Consider the following 20,354-nt stretch of genomic DNA (forward strand, 5'->3'; position numbering starts at 1 on the left):
CAATAGAACAATAAAGTCAGTACTTCTAGCATTATTGTTACTATAATAAAGTGATTCATACGCATCACAGTGTCTCAGCTGAAATTTTATGTAGCAGTACAGAACTTCTTGGTACTGATGGTGTTGTAGGGATTAAAGTGACAGTAATGATGAATGATTACAGTGAATAATACAACAACAGTGATTAATGTTGGGGCTCTTGGGTCTTTCAGACACCTGGACATGATTACAGAGCCATTGGTTAAGCCACCATGATGACTTGTACTTGGAAACTAAGTGTCATAATAAGCCACAATTCTGGCACGTTTAACAATTTCCCTTGGAGTTTAGATAACAGTGAACACATCACAAAATAATTATACTGTGGACTTTCCCCACAAGAGTCTGTATTGTTAACTAGATTCAAATGGCTACAAGTAATCTCAGTCAATTGGATGAATTTTCCATTAACTCAATGCAGAGGTGCTGCATTTTACACAGAAAATGATCTTCTTGAAGACTGTCAAGCTCCCAGTTCAATGTATGACTCTTTATTGTTAATTAACATTGATATCTGTTCGGAAAAGTAAGTACTGTACTGGTGTCCACAACACCTAACAGGTGAGTCACAAGCAGCAGGCATAAATATCAAAATATACTTGGCAGGTTTTAACTAACCATTGAGAGGTCATTTTATTTTGCTAGACTCTTCTGGCAATTGTTCCTAATCTACCCTTACAATTTTATATTGGATATGCTCCCAGCTATGCATGACCCATGAAGCAGGAGCCAGCTTGTATTAATACTGAGAAAACTATAAGGGCTGGATTTTTATTCTATGTAAGCAAATGGGTTTTGAGTGAGTTTACAATGAGCAATGTTTCTGCCACCGTTGTGCTAAAAGTTAGTTGGACTAAATAACTTATTACACTGTTGTAGCATGCAAGGAATAAGCGTCTCAACTCTCTCTCCATTTGATTTGATTTGATTTGATGAGTAACTATAGTTTTTGAGTATACATAAAACCCATTAATGTGTGTTGCACTGTTGGAACATATTTACTATGGAAATAGCAATCTGAAATTGTCATAATGCACTGAAAACTATGGAATATTGGCTTAATTATAATCCATAAATCTTCTTCTAATAGATTTCACCACTTTTCCTCTCTAAAATGTGATTTTTATATGTTGAAGAGGGTTAAAGGGTTAAATTCTTTTTCAGTGTCTTTTTTTTGTATCTTTAACTATTTTTCTACCTTTATGTGTCTGATTGAAGAGAATCCAAATTTATGATTCCGGAGATAACTTCTCATTTACAGTGTTTCTCGAAAGGGTTCAACTGCTATACTGCAATGATAAAGTAGGATCCATACTGGTGTTCTGTTATAATCACCTAAACCTTTTGGATAATCAGTTATTTTTATTAACTTCCTTTAGGGAGGCAAAGTTTCTTGCACAAATGTAGATTTGCTAAAGTCATTCAGATCCTCAAAACAATAAACCTCACTCAGTGATCAACATTAAATACCAAGCTCAGCAGCAATTCTGGACCAATGTGAAGACTTATTGAAGTTACTTCAACTGAAGCATATGGAAGCAAAGTAACTGGCACTTCATTAGTTTCACAAGCTTACAGTGTAACATTAAAAGGTTGAAATTTACCAGATGTTAACTCCAACTTTTCTGGATCTTTACCTTTTCTGGGTGTTTCTCATGACCTTGCAAGGAATAGTAGTTCTCACTTATACTTCTCAGTCAAGACCTGGTGTTTATGTCCTAGCTGGTATGCTGACTTTGGAGGAATATCAGTCATCAAACGGTACTTACACCCACTGAATAGTAATTAGACAAGTTTCAAGCGGTGTGGGATGTGCTGCAGCACAGTTTCACCAGAATAATGCCTGGGTTGTAATTGCAGTGACCCAGTTGTATTCCCAAAATTAAAGATGCAAAGCAAGTGGCTGTGAATTTCCGGCACTGAAGGGGGTAAAACTAGTGAAAGGCCTCCTACTTAAACCTCTAATTGTAGAGAATTCTTAAACCAATTGGCCAATTAACAGCTGGTAGGCATGGTCACTGATCACTCGACACCTGGAAGTGGGATTTGAGGTAGTGGGCATGGCAACACTAGGCTCAGATGACAATGCTGTCACCACAGTTCACAGGTTCCCAGCCCTGGTTCAAAAGAGGTCAGTAAAAATCTGACACTATGTCAACTCCCGCCAACATCCATCGGTGTGTAACTCCCGAATGTCCATTAGTGTGTAACCCCTGAATATCCAGATTCTGTAAAACACGCAACATCCCACAGAGTTTAACTACCCACTACCCAGCAGTCTGTGAACCCTGTGTCATTTAGCAGCCAGGACTACCACAATTCTGGATTAATGGTGCTGGAAGAGCACAGCAGTTCAGGCAGCATCCAAGGAGGTTCGAAATCGACGTTTCGGGCAAAAGCCCTTCATCAGGAATAAAGGCAGTGAGCCTGAAGCATGGAGAGATAAGCTAGAGGAGGGTGGGGTGAGGAGAAAGTAGCATAGAGTACAATGGGTGAGTGGGGGAGGGGATGAAGGTGATAGGTCAGGGAGGAGAGGGTGGAGTGGATAGATGGAAAAGGAGATAGGCAGGTAGGACAAGTCCAGACAAGACATGGGGACAGTTACTGAGCTGGAAGTTTAGAACTAGGGTGAGGTGGGGGAAGGGGAAATGAGGAAACTGTTGAAGTCCACATTGATGCCCTGGGGTTGAAGTGTTCCGAGGCGGAAGATGAGGCGTTCTTCCTTTAGGCGTCTGGTAGTGAGGGAGCGGCGGTGAAGGAAGCCCAGGACCTGCATGTCCTCGGCAGAGTGGGTGGGGGAGTTGAAATGTTGGGCCACGGGGCGGTGTGGTTGATTGGTGCGGGTGTCCCGGAGATGTTCCCTAAAGTGCTCTGCTAGGAGGCGCCCAGTCTCCCCAATGTAGAGGAGACTGCATCGGGAGCAACGGATACAATAAATGATATTAGTGGATGTGCAAGTAAAACTTTGATGGATGTGGAAGTCTCCTTTAGGGCCTTGGATAGAGGTGAGGGAGGAGGTGTGGGCGCAGGTTTTACAGTTCCTGTGGTGGCAGGGGAAAGTGCCAGGATGGGAGGGTGGGTTGTAGGGGGACATGGATCTGACCAGGTAGTCACGGAGGGAACGGTCTTTGCGGAAGGCGGAAAGGGGTGGGGAGGGAAATATATCCCTGGTGGTGGGGTCTGTTTGGAGGTGGCGGAAATGTTGGCAGATGATTTGGTTTATGCGAAGGTTGGTAGGGTGGAAGGTGAGCACCAGGGGCGTTCTGTCCTTGTTACGGTTGGAGGGGTGGGGTTTGAGGGCGGAGGTGCAGGATGTAGACGAGATGCGTTGGAGGGCATCTTTAACCACGTGGGAAGGGAAATTGCGGTCTCTAAAGAAGGAGGCCATCTGGTGTGTTCTGTGGTGGAACTGGTCCTCCTGGGAGCAGATCCGGCGGAGGCGGAGGAATTGGGAATACGGGATGGCATTTTTGCAAGAGGTAGGGTGGGAAGAGGTGTAATCCAGGTAGCTGTGGGAGTCAGTGGGCTTGTAAAAAATGTCAATGTCAGGACTACCACAATATCCAGCAACCTGTGATCACCTAACAGCAAGGTGTATTTAATACCTGGCCCTAGTATCTAGAGGCCTGTGAGACCCCATCACCAACAGCCAGCAATGTCAGATCCCCAACCCCAGCAGCCACCGTACTCACACAACAACCAGGGTCCTCACAAAGCAGTCAGAGTGGAAACCACAAGGGCACGTGGGAGAAGCAAGATTCCATGTAGTTCCATGGAGCAGTGGCCAATCACCCAGTGTTCTCCACCATGTTTTTCAGACAAGGTGGTGGTTTCACTCCACAGAAATAAAAGAAGGAGTTCTGTCCAATTAACCAAACAAATCTGGATGGTTGAAGTAGAGGAGATCAGATGCCATGTAATCAAAAGGGGAATCTGGTTGCAGTTTCACATAGAGATCACCGACTTTCTTTGATCTGCTAGGGGGCATGTCAGTCCCCTTTGTGGGGGCAGCATATGGATGGGTCAGGGTGTAGATGTTGGGAAGGGGACGCCTACAGTGATGGCAACAAGGGCAGATGTCGCAGTGCCCCCTGAGGGAGGAATTGCTGTTGTTTGTTAGGGGATGCCAGCCACATACCGTCAATCCTGATATGGTTGCACAAGTGTCCACCTGTGAACCATTGGTCACAGACCTATCTACAAACGTGATTAGACATTGTGTCTGGCCTCTGACAGCCCATCCTTAAGATTATTCTTCTGTATTCACCCAGAAGTAGAGGGCCCAAAGCATTGGAGAGAGAGAGAGAGAGAGAGAGAGAGACACAGAGAGAGAGCCCAGGTTAGTTCAACTGAGCCCAATTATTGCAATCCCAACTCCCAGGCAGGAGCATGTTTTGTGGCTGGAAGAGTTTCAGGACAGCCACTCCAATGCAAACTATGAGGCTGAAGTTCAATCACCTCATGGGAGAAGGCTCAAGGTGATCTGGAACATGGTGTTCATGTATTTTCTAATGTACAGACATCAGTGTGAAATGAGGTCGATCCTGTGGGTATCTGTAGACTGAGCCTAATCGTTCTGTTCTCCAACCACAAGAACAGAGAGATAGAATCTCTGGGGGACACTCACTCCGGAGGAGGTGCAGCATGCCTTACAGAGTTCAGGGTCATATCATTCAACTCACTTTTCATCAATGTAGATATTTGAAGTCAGACTCACAATCTTGTTCAAACCCACAACATATATGCTGACCTGCTGTCAAAAGCTATGACAATTGAGGCCATGAAGAGTTAGAGGACTGTAGGTGGTCAGGATTACACTGAGCCCTTTGGTGATGAAATGCCTTGGGAGCTATCTGTGAGGCAACAGATGCTGATCGTCCAGATTCATCTGCATGAGGATCTGGTGGATATTCCAGTGAGCATCCAGACCTTGGTTTGGACAGAGGAGAAACCCATCAGCCCCAGACTGCAACTCCCCATCCCCATCTGTGCTTGTAAACCTGTCCATAATGAGATTTCATCCATTGGAAACTTTATATGGAGGCCCAGATAGGTCACACCAGTCAGTCAGTGGGATATGGTACTGCAAAAAGAATTGTGCTCCTGCAATTGATTCTGGGCACACTGACTGTGATATTTGTTTGTTTCCATATAAATACTAAAGCTTGACTAATAGACTCCATCAGACACTGCAAGAAGGAATGAGGAATACATTGTTTTGTTCAAAATTGCTGAACTTTGAGAAGTAATTGTCTTTAGGTTATCTTTTCAGGAAAGGCTTTAACGATAAGCCTTAAGATACTGAAGATGCAGATGCAGAGCACTTGTGTGTCTCCTTGAGACTTGAGAAACACAACTAATTGCTCAGTCATAACGAAAGCATTCAGGCTACAAATCTGGACAATTGAATCAAAACTGAGATCGGCCAAAGAACATCAGAAAGGGAGACAAAAACAGGAAGTACGGGAGAGAGTCTATATATTCGGCAGCATCTGTGGTGAGAGAAACAGAGTTAGCATTTCACCTCGCATGTGGCTCTTGTTACAACTAGGTGAGGAAGAATGATTTGCCTCCTTTTTTTTAAACCCTCTCTTGGTTGATGACAACTTACAGAGTTAAGGAGAAATTTCTTCAGCCAGAGAGTGGTGAATCTGTGGAATTCATTGCCACAGAAGGCTGTAGAGGCCAGGTCATTGAGTATATTGAAGATAGAGAGAGTTAAGTTTTTGATGGCCAAGGGAATCAGAGGTTGGGGGTAGAAAGCGGGAAAATGGGGTTGAGAAACCTATCAGCCATGATTGAGTGGCAGAGCAGTCTTGATGGGCCAAATGGTCTCATTTCTGCTCCTTTGGTCTTATGGTTATAATATTTTTGTTTCATTTTAGCATGAACCTATATCAAATGACAATAAAAGAATGATTACTTCTGAATGAAGGAACCAATAGCAAGGCTTTGACTGAAAGAAAAATGAATTTTATTACCAACGAACCCCAATGAGTTTAAAAAGGAATGAGCATCTGGTTACAGTCAGGAAGACTAAAGGCCACTAAGTTTAAATGTGCTCACAGTCCTTGGGTGTTAGATTTTTAACCTGAGAACACAGTTACTTATTTGTTGACTGCTATCCCAAGCAGTGACAAATCTGCCCCAGGCCTGACATCACAGTCTCTCCCAGCAATGGTCAAAACCCATCCCTCTGCACCTTTGAATCCAATCACATTTGACTGCAATGAAAGTGGTGGCATGGTTTATTTTCCCCTAATTTTCCACTGTGAGGGACTGCCAGAATTATAGTATGCTCTGCATTTCTGAAGAATTTCTGATCAGAATTACCTGTTTGAAAGGCAGAGCATTTTTGTAGCATGCAAAAGAAGCTACCTGACTGTGACTGTTACTCTTTGGAAAATCTAGCCTTTCAAGTCTGCTAGGCATATCAGTTCTGTTTGAGGATTTTGGGAAGACTGTAGAAGGGAACTGTTCGAGGTTGGGGGAAAGACAAGGTGAGAAGATGTGTTGAGATGATTTCCAGAGAGGGTGAAGTCAGTGACAGTCCTGGAAACAGTAGACTTGAAACATCAGTACAAGGTATCTGCCCTCAAATTGCACTTTTGAATTTTGTGCTGAATGTCAATCATTGAGGCCAGAAATTAACATGGATCTGACCAGATGTGAATAACTTGCAGGTCCAAATTGGTCTTGAGGTTTTCTTTCTCTTTAGAAATACAGATAACCAGTCCCTGTGAGCAGCAGGATGTCCTGGTTCAGGCTTTCAAGTTAACCTTCCTAAATTGGCAGAATGATGCCCTGTGCACCCAGTCTATGCAAGTGTCTAGAAAGAATGAGGAAGTGACCCCCAGTGTGAACACAATCTAAAGTGTTTCCCTCAAGCAGGGAGGGAGATGACTATCCTAATATCTTGAAGTTTGTCCTGTATTCAAAGATTAAAAATTCAAACAAATTATTGTTGTGGGATAACTTACAAGGCCCTTCAAATGAAGTATATTAACAAGTGTGTGGAGAGTGGGACAGTTCTGGTCAGCTCGCAGTCTTCAACAGATAGCTCCATTCTTCAGATGGAAGACAGACATGGAGAAATGGCAGAAAAGCAAGGGATGAATGGACAGGGAGGTTCTGAAGAAGGGTCACTGGACGTGAAACGTTACCTCTGATTTCTCTTCACAAATGCTGCCAGACCTGCTGAGCTTTTCCAGCAACTTCTGTTTTTGCTTTTGAAGGGAAGAATGACCTTGCCTTTGGCTAGAGAGCAGGATGCTGCTATCACAAGCTACTGAGAGGAACATACTCTGTGCCAATAGTCTACTTGTCCTCTAGTATCATTAATATACCCTCAACTGTCACAGTTTGTATACTTAGTTTGAATACAAAGACAACAATCTTAGATTATAGTTAACTAAGTGGGACATTGTTATTAAGGGAAGCCAGAAGTCACAAAGGCATTGGCATACGAAAGGAATGTCTGATAGAGCGTCTGACTGAGTAAATAGGCATGACTGGAGCGAGAGATATCCAGTTTATTCGTTCTTAGAAAAGCTTCAGTAATTTATTGTGTTTATATGAACCATGCTTTAAAAACATCTGCAGCTCCAAATGACCACAATTTTCAAAGCAGACTGGTGTTCTTCATTGGACCAAGTAAATATTTCTGCTCCTAGAAACTTGGGATCTACTTCTGAGCATTGAAAACCAACTCCTATCCCATTAAATAAGGTAAAAGTTTTCATTCCTTCTGATTGTCATTACTTAAAATAGCCTTGTCTTGAGAAACTATAAAATAATTTGAGAGATAAGATTTGTTCATTTCCTCTATTATTCATGGGCTCCAAAAAGTAAATGAGGCTCAATTAGGAATGTTCATATCCAAACAAAGGAAAGTCCATTATTAATATGAATATGGGATTTGAGAATTAATCTTAGTTGTGAACATCTATTGGTTCTGTCCTCTATCCCAGCAAGATACTACCTTGCAATGCTACTTTGGATCATAAGACTAATAAGCCAAACAGTCAGAGGAGTTATTTTGTTTGTTAATACAACAGACTACCTAATTTTGAATTATTTAGCATTATGGTGTAGAGAGGTTTTTGACCCAAATTTACTGACTCATTTCCCTGGCTGGTTAATACTGTATACTATCCCTCACCCATTTGCTCAAACTAAATCCTCCTGAATTGGACCTGGTGCTATCCTTAGCTGTTTGTTGGATACTGTAGGCAATCATCATGATGGCTCAGTGGTTAGCACTGCTGCCTCCCAGCACCAGGGTCCCAGGCTTGGGTGACTGTCTGCGCGGGTTTGCTCTGGTTTCCTCCCACAGCCCAAAGATGTGCCGGCCAGGTGAATTGGCTATGCTAAAATTGCCCATAGTGTTAGGTGCATTAGTCAGACGGAAATGGGTCTGGGTGGGTTACTCTTCAGAGAGTCGGTGTGGACTTGTTGGGCCAAAGGGCCTGTTTCCACACTGTAGGGAATCTAAGTTAATCAACCTAGAATTGTCGTCTGGTGACACCATGAAATATGCAGAGCCAAAACCCAACTGATACTCACTAAATGATAAAGGATTACTGAACGTAAACTAATTTTAGCTCAAAAAGAAAAGCCTTTTTAATGGTATTGGAATAAAATGCTGTTGCCAAAATGTTTCTTTTCCTTTAATGAATAAGATATGCATTTGCACAGTATTGTTTAGCATACAGTATTTCAAGTCATATAGCAACTTTCTGGCTAACTTGTATTGCTTTGTAATTTAACGCTAAAAATAAAGTCTAAATACTGCCATCTGCTGTGCTGAAAGATATTACCAAGTACAAAAGGATTGGAAACCTAACAACTAGGTGGTTTTATGTTGAATATTTAATTGCCTTTTCCTTGTAGATTGCATTGATTAGACAACTCACTTACCAAGGCTTGCCAGAAATGAAAAGCTCTCCAAAAATGTAAATGAACATCCAAATTATCAAAGAGCTATGCAACACTAATTAGATTAGATTCACTAGTGTGGAAACAGGCCCTTTGGCCCAACCAGTCCACACCGACCTTCCGAAGAGTAACTCACCTCGACCCATTTTCCCTCTGACTAATTGACCCAACACTATGGGGCAATTTAGCATGGCCAATCCACCTGATCTGCACTTTTTTGGACTGTGGGGGGAAACTGGAGCACCCAGAGGAATCCCACGCAGACACGGGGAGAATGTGCAAACTCCACACAGACAGGCACCCGAGGCTGAAATCGAACCTGGTACTGTGGTGCTGTGAGGCAGCAGTGCTAACCACTGAGCCACTGTGCGGTACATTGTGAGGAACTCTCCTATACTATGGACTATTCTTCGAATAATCAAGTACAGGGAGACAATCCTTTATCTGAAATCCCAAAATCCGAAAAGCTCCAAAGTCTGAAGGCTTTTTTGTGAATTTTTTTTCTCATTAGTAAGGTTATTTGGTGTAAAAAACAGTTAACACAAGTCGACATCCACTCAATGCGTGTCACTCAGATCCGACATTGAGGGAGTGGCCCAGCACCGGCAGGCCTCGATTCTGTTTCAAGGCATGTTTTACTCAGCGAGTATGCTCCTCCGGTAAGACTTTTAAAAATTTCACCAAACTGTCACTTATTCTGAAATTCGAAAAATTCTGAATTCCGAAAACCAGCTAGTCCCGAGCATTTCGGATAAAGGATTGTGCACCTGTATTTTAATTTGACAGAAAGAAATTGTATTTATTTAGGACTTTGCATGTTCTTGAGATTTACCAAAATGCTTCACAGCTATGGCAGTGCTTTTGAAGCTTAATATCTTTGTACGGAGAAATGACAGTTTTATTCTGCTCAATGCAAGGACTCACAAATGACATTCTGACTAATGACTATATAATTTATTTCAATGCTGCTAGTTGATAGAAACACACGCATTTACAGAATGCTTTTTGTACCTACTCCCAGATATTTCAAAGTACAATAACTAACTTGAGCACGATCACTATTGTAATGCAAGAAACACAGCAGCCAATTTGCAGACAGCAAGCTCCAACAAAAAAAAGTGATAACTTGACAAATTTGTTTTGCTGAAGTTGACTGAGGGAAATATCTTGACCAAGCCCTAGTGGATAACTCTTATGCTTTTCTATGACAGAATGTCAAAAAGGATCTTTTTACATTCTGCCTCAGTTTAACATCTCCCAAAAAAAAACAAACTTTGAACAATGTAACTCTTCCTCATCCCTCCCCCAGGAATGTCAGGTTTGATTTTTTTTTCCCCAAGTCCTGAAATAGACTTGAATCTGAAACCTTGCAACTGAGAGAAAGTGCTACTAACTGAGGCACCACTGACAATAATAGTTGAGGTTTTCTCCATCACAGATATCAGTCTTCAGACAATTCATTTCAGTCCACATGATTAAAAATAAGTCTGAGGGTAGTACAGCCAACAAAACGTATGAGCATTGACAACATCCCGACTATAGGACTGAAGACTAGTGGTTCAGAAATAGCAGTGTCCTTTGTTGCTGTCCCAACATAGCAACAACACCAGCATCTATCCAACACCATGCAAAATTGCCCAGGTATGTTCACCCATGAAATATATAGCACATTCAATCCAAGCAACAACTATCTGATCAGTCTACTGTCAGTCAGCTACAAAGGGGTGGAAAGTAGACAGGCAGGAGGCTGGAGTAACACAGCAAGCCAGGCAGCATGAGGAGGTGCAGAAGTCGAGGTTTCGGGTGTAACCCTTCTTCTGCACCTCCTGATGTTGCCTGGCTTGCTGTGTTCCTCCAGCCTCCTGCTTGTCTACTTTGGATTCCAGCATCTGCAGTTTTTATTATCTCTGAAAAAGGGGTGGAAGGCATTGACAATGAATGCTGTTAAGCGGCACTTAGCAACAAACAATTGTCTGTTTGGATTCAATGGTTGAAATATGTTTAAAGAACCAAATTCCAGAGGTGATGATAGAGTGAATGCCCTTCATATCAAGACAGCAAGTGACAATGACATCAATTAGCCTCAGCAAAATGAAGTCAATTGGTATCAGGAAAACTATCCTTGGTTAAAGGATCACATCTTACGCAAAAGAAAGATTGCTGCAGCTACCACAGCAATTCCGATGTCAGTGGTCTGTAATTTGCTTATAAACATTTTGAATATCATTATTTAGATGCTTTGCAATTGTAGAAAGGGACATTTTGTATAACAGTCTTAATTTGGAAGGTCCTTGAAGAGTTTCTTTCTTCCTTTATTATAAAAATGTAACGTTTTACCTGTTTAACTTTCAGAACAAAAAGTTTAAATCTAGGGCATGAATTTCCCAGTGTCTGAACAATATGGCTGATGGAAAAAGTACGACAATATAAAGGGAATGGAAAAGTAGATTCATAATGTCAAGAAAGGGTCATATTTTCCCTTTAAGATGGCTAGATGGGAACCTCACTGGAAGTGGTGAAGGCCTGATTTGAATGCATTACTTCGGTCAAATTTATAGGAATGTTACTGTTTTCCCCAAGTACCAGTAAGAAACTAGACCATTCTGATTCCTCATTTTAAAGGGAAAGTGGTAACCTGGCAGCTAAAGCTTGCTCCCACCTTCACCAGGCCCCTATGTTGGCCAATATTTCTCAACATCTCAGGGCTTGTTCCACAGGCAGAAATCACCTGTATCCTCTGCCTACGGATGTACACATTGGCAAAGCAACAGCTTCGTATCAGGATAGCCTTCCTGATTAACTTAGTTCAGTTCAGCACTGTTACCACAATTTGGAGTCCACTGACCCCCTGAATTGCAATGTTGCTGCTCGGCTGTCTTGAGTGCAGAGATAGGCACTGATCATGTCCATTGGAACAAGGTGCATCGCAGCACCTTATCTTGCTCGCTTACTTTGCTTTTACTTGGACACTCAACTACTCTATCTTTCCTTTTTGACAGACAGAAAGCCAGGCAGCTTGCCATGTTTTCCATCACCAGAAAGCCGAGGAGGTGAACATGTTAAATTACAGTACTGTATTACATCAGTGTCACACCTACAGCATATGCCAGTAACTTAAGCAACAAACACAATGCATGCATTTCAACCAATTGACCGTGTGTGAAGGTTTAATGGTAGTAGTTCTTAAGTCAGTCAAGGGGGACTATGGTCTGTCAGAAATCCCGATCATCCCCAATCAGGGAAAATACTGATGGGACCTGATTGAGTGAGTAGAAATTACAAAAGGCACAAGGGTTAGTAGATATTTTGGGGGGATTAAATAACCTGCTTTCATGCAGTATTATAGTTTTATATAAAGGAAACTCCAATACATTGAATTAGTAATTTCAAAATTTATTTTAAATTTTATATCCCCATATTTAACATCTCTTTTGAAGTGCGAAAATAGTATATAAATATATAAAAACATGAAAGGAGAACTTTTCTTATATCGACAAAACATTCCATAGAAAATAACAAAAATGATCATTCACAGGCCTAAATATTCTAGAGATGCATCTTAGTAAAAGCTACGAATTAGCCACAACGTTGTACATGGAAGGTAAAATGCTGCAAAATACAATGCTGACAAACTAAATCAACCCACATCATTACAAGTTTAAATCATGTTTTAAAACTTAGTGCATAAAAGTGTAAATGAGAAAGAATATCACCCAGAAGCTGTGCAGCCATAGACGCAATTTCATAACTACTGCAATGTTGGTTTAGTTTTCAGCTTTCCCCAAAGTTGTATCTGTTGAGAACACTAAGGCCTCCTGCTTGTACTTCCATGGTCTAGAAGGAGCTTTGCAGCTCAGGTGTAAAGGAAGATCTAACACACCAGTCAGTGATTAAATAGTTGAGACTCCAACCAAACCAAAAGGAAAGTTGAGATACTTATCACTTGCAAATACTCCAAGCTATGCTACTACATTTTGTGAAAACACCATATCTCTGTTTCAAGTCACAAGAGCTGCTATTTAGAAAAAAATAAATCCAACTTATACTGGGAAGGTGAAATACTTAAATCTTCATTGATTGGTAAAGAAACTTTGATCTACTTAGATAATATTGCTCAAATATTTCAGTCCTATTGTTATTAGATATACTAGGAAACCAGCTTATGATGATTCATTTGGACAAAGTAAAAACCTAAAACCAAGTGCTTTTCGAATATATCTGACAAAAGACAATTTAAAAGTTCAGCCACTTCCCAATTTTATAAGGCCCAAAAAAGTTGAACTACAAAATACTGTTTGACAATCTTCTTCCAGTTCATCGCATAGTATTTCTAAAATTGGGGATTCAATTACAATATTTATGATAATAAGCTTAATTCAGCAAAAAAAAAACTTATCTAAAAAAGAGATTTGTGGAAAAACGGGACAACAGAAAACGTACCGTACTGTGTTAGCTGGTATCACTTTGGACCGTTCTAACCGATCTGCTTTGTATTTCAAGCAATTTCTGTTTTTGTTTTCACATGAGTGACAAGTAATTAAATATAAATCCAAATGCTTGAATCATGCAACATACATGCAAAAGATTAATAAAGATAGCACTGGAAGTAATATTAGAAGGAACAGTAAAAGGTCTACAACAGGAAGAAAAAATTTGAGACACACAAGGCATGAGGGATCATGCACAGCATATGCTGCCTACTGAGTACATATTTAATTCAGATCCTTGTAAATGAGCACATAAGTTTTCAGTAATATCCCATTATTACTTCAATTCTTAACTGTGAATTATTTTCGCTTTATATAGGACTTGTGGCATTTGTAGATTTGCTTACAATCAAGTTCTTTACAACATTGCTTGCCCATAAACAGTTAACACAAGCTAGATTTATGGCTGAGGTAGTGGAATACAATTTTTTCCACATCTGTAAGAGAGTGTAATTGCCCGTATGACAATAAGTGTTTCATATGAAACATGATCAAATATTAAGGAAACACACAGTAAATTTGGCAAGCTAAAGTAATATGCTATCTTTTGTTGGCTTGTTTGATTAAGTGAAGCAGATTTATAATTTTAATATTATTTCTTCAAGATTATTTTTCTAAAAGTGGTAAATAAAAACTAACCACACCTTAAATTACCTAAATACTCCACATTTCTCCATATTGGTTCCTATATTCAAGAAAGTCAAATTTCACATTAATATTGGAAATATTACAATGGCAGACAGACAAATGCTTAGAATGATAAATGTTTACTTTCACAAATATGATCTCAATGGTGAAAATACCATCATCACAATGAATATGTTTGAGCAAATGCTTGTTGGTACAGATATATTCTACAAATATAATATTCATTAACAAAATGTCCAGCTCTAAATGTTTCTATGAACATTAGTTTTAATTACTCCAAACTCTAAATATTTTTTAAAAATATGGTCATGAATATTTAAATTTCAACAGATCATGTCTTTGATAAATAGAAATTTTAATTTTCCACAAAAACCCCAAAATTAAATATACAATCAACAACAAATCAAACCTGCTTAGCACAAACATTTGTGACAGGGTAGAAAATTAGACATAACTAAATTCACCATTTTAACTTCGTGCTGTGTTGTTATGATTATTAATTGTTGCAACCTTTCAGAAGAATCTTACCAAAGACTCTATTTGAGTATGTGCAGCAACTGACTGTAAAGCTGAAAATCATGTTTTAGTTTTGTAAGGCCTCTTTGCTTGATGACCCTCTTAAGTAAAACAGCCAATAAGACAGCATTTTAGACAATGAGGGAAATAAGACAGCAAATGAGCAACTGAGAAGCCTGAAGATAGTGACAATAAAGGAAGATTTAAAAAGGTAACTAGTTCGAAATTTTAGGAAAATTAGATGATGGGAGATAGTGAAATTGACTTCGTATTGACATGAGCAAATCAAGACACAATACAATAGCTAATGAATTTGTGCTTAGCAAAAAAGGTGGGAAAATATGCCTGTACTTTGAAGGCTGGAATTACTTAGCACGTTTTTCAGTAACTATGGAAAGAGAAATGAGTTAGTGTTTCAGATCAATTCTAAAGAAGATTTCTTGATGTGCCTTTTGCTCCTCTCCCCACAGGGAGCAACAAGCGAGTATTCCAGTAGTTTTTTTTTTCAGATATACAGTACCCACTGTATATTGTTTTTATGTAAGCTGTCTCTAAGTTAAGCATTCTGGCAAGTTCAGAGAGAAAATACACTAATCTTTGAGTCCTCTTTATAATAAGGAGATGTAAAAAATAAGGTAAAATCTCCATAGTCCAAGAGGACCATCGGGATATTTTCTCATTAGAGGGGTATGGCTAGTGGCAGATTAACCAGAGGGTCGCCACATCTCAGGCAAGAGATGAGGTATTCATAGTGACCTCCACTGGTGAGAGATTTGCATCTGTGCTGTTGGCCTCATTCCCCATCACAAACCAGCCATCCAGCCAACTGAGCTGCCCAACCTCCAAAGATAATATACAATGTTCAGGAATGACTCTGAGAAACTGACAAAATTGAGTTGTGCACTCAGGAATGTGAAAAGTTAAACAAAATGAATTTGTACTGAAACAAAGTCTAAAACTGTATTGTCCAAGATACTGAGTTGGAAACCATTTAATCTAATCATTTTAATGTTTCATGTATCAGAGCATTTGATGAATATTTTCTTGTTGGATCAGTTTGAATAGTTTCAAGAAATATTTCACTAATCCTAATTATGTTGTAGAATGGGTATATTTAATAAAACTAATGTATTCCTTGAACATATTTTAATATTGAACTTAAGATCACACATTTTCCAAACAACTGTGATCTTCCCAACTATTAAATTACGTCAAAAATAATGGGCATTTATAGAAACATATATGTCTGAGTTATCAGTACAAGGGAAATAACTTCCAATAACTCTGTTGCAATGAAGCCTACATTTTGAAATTGTTAAAATTTACAATAACTGAAAGGAATTTTAATTGTCCTTATTTTACATGAATTTGTATCATCATTTGAAAGAACACTAAACATTTCAAATGCCATGTTTGAACCAACTAAAAAGACAATGCTAAAAGCTGGTTGGTTCTACAAGAAATACAATGACTTGGAGTAGTGGTTAAAAACCGGTGAAGGTCAAAGACAAATAATTGAAATTAAGTATGTAACTTATCGTTGTGTTCAATGTAATGAGAATATAGTGCATGGACTAAGCTTTTCTCTTTTATTAGCTTTTTTCTGGTAGAATACCTTATTTCCTTTAAGATGTGTCACCGGTATTCTAGAATTAATCAAAATAGCAGATAGAGAACTTTTTAAAAAAAAGTTTGAAGCTCTGCCCACTCTTATATACTACTCAAAATACAATATTTGATGCATGTTTAATTTGAACAAGTGGATTTCATGTTTATTTTCACATATTTCTGTCTCAAGCTTGAATAATAAAAGATGGATACTATTACAGTGTCAGCTTCTGCCAATTAACATTTCACCGTCTTTAGGCTAACCATAAAACTTGCATTAAGGCCACTCAAAAATATAACGCTGCTGAAAAAGCCAGCAAACTGAAATCTAAAATTTCAATATAGTTGGAAGATTGTCAGTTGGTCTTGTAATGTGGTTCAATAGAGCTTGCTGGAAGCTACATATATTCATATGCAGGACATGGTTCTTTGCAGGAAAACTGAATTTGTCCATATTGTGCATTTTCAATTAAAGTTTAGGGTATATTGTTATGCGGAGCATTCCTCATCAAATGTCTCAACCCAGGTCAGCTTGCTCCCTTTTTAATACAATTTAAACTTAAAAGCTCTGGACTTACTGTTCCTTGGTGCGATGTCTGGCAAACCCTTGGCCAATCCGAGCCCATTTGCCAACCATTCACTCTTCCTCATGCAATACAAATTTACATACATTTCTATTATTTACAACATAACATTACTTAAATGCAGGCAGACAGCAGAATGTTGCCAAAAGAATGAGCCTGATGCCTTGTAAATGATTCACAAAGTTAACACACAGGTACAGTTCAAGTTATTAGGAAGGCAAAAGGAACTGCCTTTATTGTTAGGGAGATGTACAAAGGTAGCAAAATCTTACTATAAGCTGGTCAGGGCACTGCTGAGATGATAGCTGGAGTACTTTATATGGAATTGATCTCTTTACGTAAGGAAATATAAAATTGCATTTGAGGAGTTCAGAGAAGTTTCATTAAATTGATTCTTGGGATTATGGAATTGCCTTAAGAGGAACTGTTGAGCAGGTTAGATCAATACTAAATTGCATTTTAAAAATTGAGAGGTGATCTTATTGAAAAATTCGAGGGGGCTTAATCAGATAGATATAGAGTCTTGCCTCATATATAGCAGTTTCAAAAGAAGGGACATCCCATCTAAGAGCTTAGGAGGATTTTCACCTCTTAAAGAGCTGGTAACCTTTGGAGTTCCACCCCTAAACAGCTGTGGAATCTGGATCATTAATTTTTTTTTAAAAGGCTGAATTAGACAGATTTCTGTTCGCCAAGGATTAGTGAGGGGGTAGGGGAGGCTGAAAAGTGAAATTAAGGCCACAATCAGATCAACCATGATCTTATTGAATCTAGAAACAAGCTCATTTTCATACACATTACTCAGACACTGTGGATTGGTCATTTATTTTGAGCAGGATTGTGATGTTTAGTTGCTATCTTGGGGTCTATGCCTTTAAAATTGTGGTCTAATTTTCTGACTGTTAACCTCTGGTATCAGGTTGAAATAGAACTACTTGTAAAAGGCTGTCTCCAGGTCAGAATTCGATAAGGGGAGGGAGCATTCTTATCCCGGCTCCTTTTCTTTTAAAAAATTGCATTTTGATAAATGTGTAACAATTTGGTGGACAATTGGTTCACATTAGACACAGCAAAAATATAATAGCTCCTCCACAGGATTACTCTTAAATCAAATCATACACTATTTTATAAGGAAGAGGATGTTTTCCTTGTAATGCACAATAATTTTGCTGAATAGCTAACTGCATCCCTTTAGAGTCACAAAGGTTGAATTATTCACAAGGAAACACAAGCTAAAGTCAGTTTGGTCTGGACATTTGAAGGCCACAAAGTGTATACCCCAGTGGTATGATTAAATCTGCAATGGCTCAAATATTTTAGTTTAAAATCAATCATTACTGAATAAAAAATCCCTTTGTAAGTGCAATTTATTTGAACAATACTGATGCCCCAGACAAAAAGTTTGTGGACAATCCAGTGATGAAGCAAACAACTCATCAAAATCTGGGAGAAGTGGATTTGAACACCTACTAGTGGTGAAATTTACATTAAAGTATCGTGACTGCATCAGCAATTTGACAAGTAAGTGTTGAGATAAGTTACAAAGTAAAAAGCAAGTACATTTTTCTAACAGCAGCAGGGGGAGGAAAAGCAGCAGGATTTCTTATTCAGCAGCTATGTGAACCGATCAAAATGCTGCAGGATCAGAATGCTCAAGGAAAGTGGGGATAGTGTAAAACTGTGATCTTATTTACAATAAAGTGCATATCCACTTGTGATACAAATGTTAATTTACATTTAGTTTTTTTTAATAAATATTTCTCAGATTAGCATTAACTGCTCACCTTCATAGTACCATCCAAACATGCAAAATATTATGTAGAAGAATTAAGTGAACAGATTTACAGTACTCGTCTTTAAAAAAATTAGAACAGCCAACAGATGGCACTAGGTACACTTTAAGAGGCTCAGAATGCAATGTTGTGTAATTGAATCATATTGGTGCCAGCCCTTCTCCTGAATCTTTATTAAATTTGATATAGTGTGCAAAGTCTGGAGTAAAGCCCAGATATTTAATCATTCCATATGCTAGAGCAACTCCTGTTCATCATCTTCAGAACCTGATGGTCCCTGGCGCACCTCCTCATACCACTTGTTGGTTAGTGTTTTCATCTGTATTCGGCCATGGTGGAGGTCCTAGAATACATATGTATAATCAGAAGTATGAGAGAGGAATACATTTCAGTGTTTCAATGCATCTCAGTTGAATTACTTATGTGCTGTTTTGTTCATCTGAGCTCTGGGAAAGAAGCTTTGGCCAGCTTGAGTGATAAAGGCAGTATCCTTTTAAGAATGTGCACACCCTAAAGTTGGCAGTGTCACCTATTTGTCAAAGATACTGCAGATTTCTAATGGTGAAACTGGGTGTCTGGCACCAGCATTCTGCTGGGCAGTAACTATGCAAAGTATCCAAGCATGTTATTTATTCCATCTTGCAATGGGTGGCAGCTGAGTGTTGTGAAGGTGAATGATTTAAACTGGAAAGATATCCAAATAAAAATCCCATTTTGGATATCAAAGGGCAGATGACAGTATTGAGGAAATAGATATTTGTTCAGGAAACCAAAAATCACAGATGTACATAATTAAGATCTACACGTACCTGGCCTGTAGTAGTTATGCAAAGTAACAAACAACATTATTGTTCTGTTTTAAGAGTTTTAATATTCTATTGCTTCTATGTGCTACTTTGATAGTTAAAAGTATGGAATACATTCCAATTAAAACATTACATATCCCTCCAAATATTTGAGAAGGACCTGCTTATAGGAACTTGCTACCCAGAAGGTTAAATAAGCAAATTATTCCATCTGTTTTTGATTTTTTAATAATGGTATCAAAAGAAATACAATGAATTAAAAATGTATATTAATTTGTAACTTTCCTCTTTACTATGTCTGCACCAGTATTTAATGCAATTAAAAGGACTTGCACAAATAACTTTCGCTTAAACAAACTCAATGTTTATTCGAACCCCTCTGTCCACGCTGCAAGCAATGCATTTCTTTTTAAACATACCTTTTCCTTTCTGCTTGTCATTTTTTTTTCCCAGATAAATAAATAAGGCTACTGCAATCATTTACAATGTTATAAACTACATAAAGCAAAGCAACATTTTACCTCAAATGTCGTTGAAATGAAAGCAAATCAGTCATTTCCCACTTTCCTTGGCTGTATTGCATCTCCGGTAGAAAATTAAGGCATCCAGATCATTCAAAATTAAATTGAAATATAAGCATCTATGAGTACAGCCAGGTTACCATAAAATGTTGCTGATTTGCCATGGCCAACTTGAAATTATACAATTATATAGAGTTGAAAATAATAATGAAAAACCACTAAATGTTCAAGGGGACAAAGATGTACACAATGCGATGGAAGTTAGAAACTAAGATACCACTTAGTGATCAACCTGGTAATTGATACTTGAATTGGACAGTAATCCAAATGCACTGTTGAGGAGTTATCAATCAGCCTGGTGCATTAACAGAATCTGAAAGGGCCACAGATAAGGGCATAGCAAAGGTTTTTTCCT

General features: G+C 38.9%; 1 protein-coding gene across 1 annotated transcript in view; it reads right to left on the bottom strand.

The window, feature by feature from the left end:
- Positions 1-12,394: 12,394 nt before the first annotated feature.
- The window catches only part of slc9a8 (solute carrier family 9 member 8), a 74,291-nt gene continuing 66,331 nt past the window's right edge, over positions 12,395-20,354 (bottom strand). The window contains exon 16 of the mRNA XM_072556565.1: positions 12,395-18,955. Coding sequence (XP_072412666.1) covers positions 18,848-18,955 — 108 coding nt within the window. The 3' untranslated portion in view covers positions 12,395-18,847. The remainder of the gene's footprint in view (positions 18,956-20,354) is intronic.

This window comes from Chiloscyllium punctatum, chromosome 37, assembly GCF_047496795.1.
Source record: "Chiloscyllium punctatum isolate Juve2018m chromosome 37, sChiPun1.3, whole genome shotgun sequence".
NCBI lineage: Eukaryota > Metazoa > Chordata > Chondrichthyes > Orectolobiformes > Hemiscylliidae > Chiloscyllium > Chiloscyllium punctatum.